Source organism: Camelina sativa, chromosome 6 (assembly GCF_000633955.1).
Source record: "Camelina sativa cultivar DH55 chromosome 6, Cs, whole genome shotgun sequence".
Classification (NCBI taxonomy): domain Eukaryota; kingdom Viridiplantae; phylum Streptophyta; class Magnoliopsida; order Brassicales; family Brassicaceae; genus Camelina; species Camelina sativa.
Window position 1 is genome coordinate 1,719,212 of NC_025690.1, and position 4,892 is coordinate 1,724,103.

The 4,892-nt window shown below is 37.5% G+C and overlaps 3 protein-coding genes across 4 annotated transcripts in view; 1 reads left to right on the forward strand and 2 right to left on the reverse strand.

The window, feature by feature from the left end:
• On the reverse strand, window positions 173-2,627 carry LOC104790088 (galactoside 2-alpha-L-fucosyltransferase-like). Its single transcript, XM_010515788.2, has 2 exons — window positions 2,302-2,627; window positions 173-1,877 (listed from the first exon to the last, which is right to left on the reverse strand). Exons 1-2 carry the CDS (start codon window positions 2,576-2,578, stop codon window positions 469-471), a joined length of 1,686 nt encoding a protein of 561 aa, XP_010514090.1. The 5' UTR covers window positions 2,579-2,627; the 3' UTR covers window positions 173-468.
• LOC104793854 lies at window positions 3,253-3,817 on the forward strand. Its single transcript, XM_010520279.2, has one exon. It carries the CDS (start codon window positions 3,269-3,271, stop codon window positions 3,758-3,760), a length of 492 nt encoding a protein of 163 aa, XP_010518581.1. The 5' UTR covers window positions 3,253-3,268; the 3' UTR covers window positions 3,761-3,817.
• Window positions 4,030-4,892, reverse strand: part of LOC104790090 (phosphate transporter PHO1 homolog 5-like) — a 7,265-nt gene continuing 6,402 nt past the window's right edge. Inside the window, exons 11-13 of one of the 2 annotated variants that reach the window (XM_019246612.1) lie at window positions 4,734-4,892; window positions 4,518-4,654; window positions 4,030-4,405 (exon numbers count right to left, since the gene is read on the reverse strand). In XM_019246612.1, the coding sequence (XP_019102157.1) occupies window positions 4,306-4,405; window positions 4,518-4,654; window positions 4,734-4,892 (396 nt within the window). In that variant the 3' untranslated portion in view covers window positions 4,030-4,305. The remainder of the gene's footprint in view (window positions 4,406-4,517; window positions 4,655-4,733) is intronic. The other variant, XM_010515789.2, reaches the window with a different exon arrangement.

Here is a 4,892-nt window from a genome sequence, read left to right on the forward strand (position 1 = left end):
AAAAAAAAAAGGAGACTTTGGTAATAAAGACTCAACCTTTATGCTCTTGTCTTATATCTAATTTGAGAAAATGTCAAAAGCACAAAATTTGACTTTATAAAAGCTAATTTAAGAAGAGGGAGGGTGTTACACATAATAATACATCTGTTAGAGATAGAATCCCAAAACCAGAAGTAATATCAAAACCCCTTTATTATAAAGTAGAGAAACAGAACAATAACGTAACAAGAGTAAAACTCAACTTAGTTCTCTTCCCTCGGCCTAATCCGATAGAAACCTCCAAAGCTCTCAATTGCTTGGATGAGTCTTACAACCTAGACTTCATCTCTATATATAATCAAACGTACAGTAAAACCCTAAGAGAAAAGGAAATAAGAAAAATAGAAATAATCCTAAATAGCTAAATAGAAATATTCGTAACAATATCAAAAGATCAAAACAGGAGTAGAGCAAAAAATCAAAAAAAAATCATACTAGCTTCAGTCCCCAGCTCATATCCTCACAATGTCTCACATGAGGAACTAGTTTTCCCGTGTCGATACCCGTTTTTGCTTTACAATCATAGAAAGGAGGCGCGTGGAAACAAGGCTCCATCGACATAGCCCGGCCACACGCAGGATCAGGAGCTGTACGGTTCTCGGGTTTATAGAGTATCCAAGGCTTTAAACCACCAAGACCTTGAGCTACATATCCGAACGTAGACCAAGCACTTGTCACAAGATTATCTGTCAAACTCAAAAGGTACATTTCCGCAAGAGCTTTTCCATTATGCATCTTTTTTTCTGTCTGCTGATAACCTTCTTGGCTTGGCTGGTGAACACCAATGATTTCTCCAGTCGATGTAGGATATTCCCAATACATACTCTTCAGATTCTCCGAGTAGCCAGAGCTCAAAGATGTGACAAGTACAGCTTTGTGTTTGGGGGTTCTAACTTGGCGAGATCTTTCAACTAGTGTATCTACTTCAGGTAGAAGTTTCTCCTTTTGAGTACAAGATGAGATCTGATCCATCACATGCTGAAATGGACCTGCGCCTACGTCGAAAACTCTTACTTGAATCCCAATCTTCTCATCCGCATGGGCTAAGTAAGCTTCATAATACCTAGTGACTAAGCCCCATACTTGGTTTGTTGGATGAAAAAGATATCTACCTAAGTGATGAAACACAGTCGCTTTCTCCGGGAACAGCTTGTTTAGTTCATCATCAACCCCCGGTATGAGCCATAGAGATGGAACAAAGTAATTGTCTGTCTTGACGATCAACCAAGGGACTTTCCCAATTACGTTTTGGTCTCCTTCACAGAAGAACATCTTATCATGATCTCCATAATCATGTACCAGATGAAGATAAAGATAAGACAAAGTTTTCTCAGTATCAATCGCCTGATTCTTCACCATACCTCCATAACAACGTGAGGATTTCTGATTCAATCCATCAAACTGATCAGTCATAGAGAAATCTAATGGCAGTAACCACGACATACCGGGAAACGGCTCACAAAAGAGTTCATCCATGTCTTTGCCTCGGTCAACAAGCAAGACTCTATCCGTCAAAAGCGCATAGAGAAAAACGGAAGCTAGAGAAAGTATCCTGTTCCCTAACCCACTGAAAGAAACCCACACAACATATTTGCATTCACCATTGTCATCAATATGGTCTTGATCAAGTTTCTTAAGTGCTTCCTTGTAAGATTCAGTACCCGGACCACAACGCTTGTGAAGCAATTCATAGTTTCTAAGCTTAGAGATGAGATATGGAGAAGGTTTGTAAGGGGAAGGTTTACGGTAAAGTACTGATTGGTACCTACTGAGACAAGAACCTTCATCAAAACCAGAAGCTAGTAGTCCTCCGAGAAGCTTATCTGAATCATTTAATTCTACAAAAAATATATATATATATATCAAAACAGAATCTAAAACGGGGAAAGAAGGAAACGAACATTCTAAGCTAAAGACCAAACAAAAGAGCACTTTTTTACACCTCAGACCAAAACACACAGTCTTGGGACCAACAAAGACTCAATTTTTATGGCAGTTTCCATGAAAACTCCAACTAGCTTATGAATTCACTCCATAAAACATAACCTGGTTTTGTCACCACTCACTGCAGATTCTAAACTATGAATCACAGTAAGCTTAAACGCAAAACCAAACAATCTTGCTCAGTTAAAGAGAATCAAAACTTTGTTGTAAAATTGAAATCGAAAAGGAGCTATGGACATATAAAGGCAAATGCTTGAGTGTAAGAACGAGATCTAAACTAATAAAGTTCAAAACTTTGACTTGGATGAACACACATACCGATTTTGGTAACATTGGAGAAACCTCCGCCGTCGAGAACTCTTGCTTCGGCGAAACCCATTATCCGATTTGAATCAGATGGGTGGTGGTTGAAGATCATTGAGAATACTACTAGTACAGAGCAAAGTATCAAGCAAGTAGTGAAGGTTCTCGTGAGGTTCATCGTACCGGAGCTGAGATACTTCATCGGAACTAGTTCGGAGAAGTTAACGGACTTTGAACCGCCGGTGGAGGTTCTGATCGGAGACGATCTTCTCCTATACGGACTCTGATCCATTGATTGCTCTTGAGGGAGACAGAGACAGTCACCGACTTCATTACTTTAATTCAGAACTTGTCTCCACGACATTGTTTAGTTGGAAATATAATATATTTCAATTGAACGTCTTTACTTCTAACATTATTACATTTTACACCAGAAACTTTATAATGTCCAATTTTGACCCTAAATGTGACTGTTATGAACCCATTAGGCCCATCTTAGGTCTATGTTCTAGACTTGCTTGTTTCTCAAGTTCTTCTTATTCTCCAAGTCTTGTCTTCTATGGAATAATATACAACAATTCTTCCAATCTCTCTTTAGTTTATAACATTGACCAAAAAATAAGAAATAAAAACAAAAAACCATGTGTAAGATGTAATACTTTTTACAGCAGTCAATATATATTTGTATATCACATTAATTCATAGTTAAATTAAATCTAAATTTTTAACAAAAGACAAAATTAACTATAAATATAGAGGAAAATCTTAAAATACCATAAAGGAAAATTTGTTATCCAAGATAGCACTGTTTTTGGATATCTTCCTAAATTATTAAGATATTATTTCCTAAAATTTAAGAAAATTTTCCATAAATTTATTACTAACCTCATTAAGGGTTTGTTTTAGAGAGGGTTATAAAGCTATTCAACTTGTGTTCTTGACTCGCAAACCTAACTTCATCTTTCAAAATCAGACCACAACTATGTCTTCTATGAATCCGAATGCTGAGAGTTCCGAGACCAAAGCAAAAAGCGGTACCGATCTTTCTGCTCATCAAGGAGGAGATTCATCTGTTGATTTGCAAGATCCGAACAAATCTAAAACCGTAAGTTCTGATGATAATAATTTGAATGAAACTAACAAGGAGAATGAGGAAGATTGTGATGAGTGTTCGCTTAGTCGGTTTTTGAAAAAAGGTGGGTGCAAGGATGCATTCGAAGAATTTGTTCAATGTCGGGAAGTGAAAGATGACGGCACGAGTTGTCTAGATGCTAGATTGAAGCTGAATACATGTATGTATGCTAACGTCGATTACTATGGACAGTATCTGGCAATGCAGAAAGCGATGTTAACTCAGTCCTTAAAGGAGTTGGAGAAAGGGGAGGAGGCTGCGGCTGCGGCTGCTGCTGCGGCTGCGGCTGCTGCTGCGGCTGCGGTGAAGAAGAATGAAGAAGAAGAGACTAAGGGAAAGTGAGAAGATTATCAGAATGTTTTCGATTTCAACTTTGAATGTTTCTGATTATTACTTTTGTTGTTTGTGGAAGGAATTTGGTTTTTAACTTAGGTCATTGCTTTGTTGATGCCCATGAATGTTTCTCAATGAAACTAATTTTTGTTTCTTTTGTTAATTTGGTTAATCGTTTAAACGAAATTATGTGTTTGCATTTAATTAATAGTTCTTTTTCACAAAAAAAAATTTGCATAGTTGGAGACAATCACTTAGTTGTAGGTGTATTTCCTCTATAGATTAATGACTTTTTTTATATTAAGATAACCCAAAATGAGATATACTGAGTACACTGCTTAATGGAGTCTATCTACTCTTCTTCCCTGAACCAGCTTACATTCACCTGCCTCAGCAAATCAGTGACCCTAATTACTATGGTTAATCTAGCAAATATCCGTTATCTTATGTGAGTGTAACAGCTCCTTGATCTCTTTAAACCAGCTTTATCCTCCTCTCGATGTGGATGAATCGGTCTTTACATAATAATCTAAGACTATAACCCGAAAAAAAAACTAGTTGTCTTTGTCATCATCCTCGTCGTAGTTAAATGGCAAGGGAACCGTCTTGAATGCTCGATACTTCCCTACATTGTTCAAATGCTCGTTCTCTAACCTGTTATTTTTTCATTAACAACCCACCAAGAAAGTTATACTATATGTTGTGTGACGGTAAATAGCGTGGATTCATGATGAAGAAAATTTGCAGAAACCTATGTTTTCCTCACCTAAAGAAATTCCAAATCCCACGACGGATAATCTCAAGACTGGCAACAACAGCAACCATCGTTTGTCTGTGCATGAAGGAGAAATTGAAATCCAGAACGGTCTGCAGCCACGCAAATCTGAGCAAGATGTTCAAGATCTGCGAAAAAATTGAAGTGTTATATTCAGAGTTTCTCTAGTATTCAAAATGATGAGGTTTTTCTATAATTTGTGCTCACCATTGCGATAAAGTATACTTTCTTCTGAGGGACAAGGAGTTTATCCCGGAGCCACGGGTTTTTTGATGTTCGATTCAGAAGACCCCAGTCATAGACTAAGTCCCAGTAAGTACAGAAAATGGCAGCAATAGCTGAGAAGATCCCAGCTAATATTCTCCA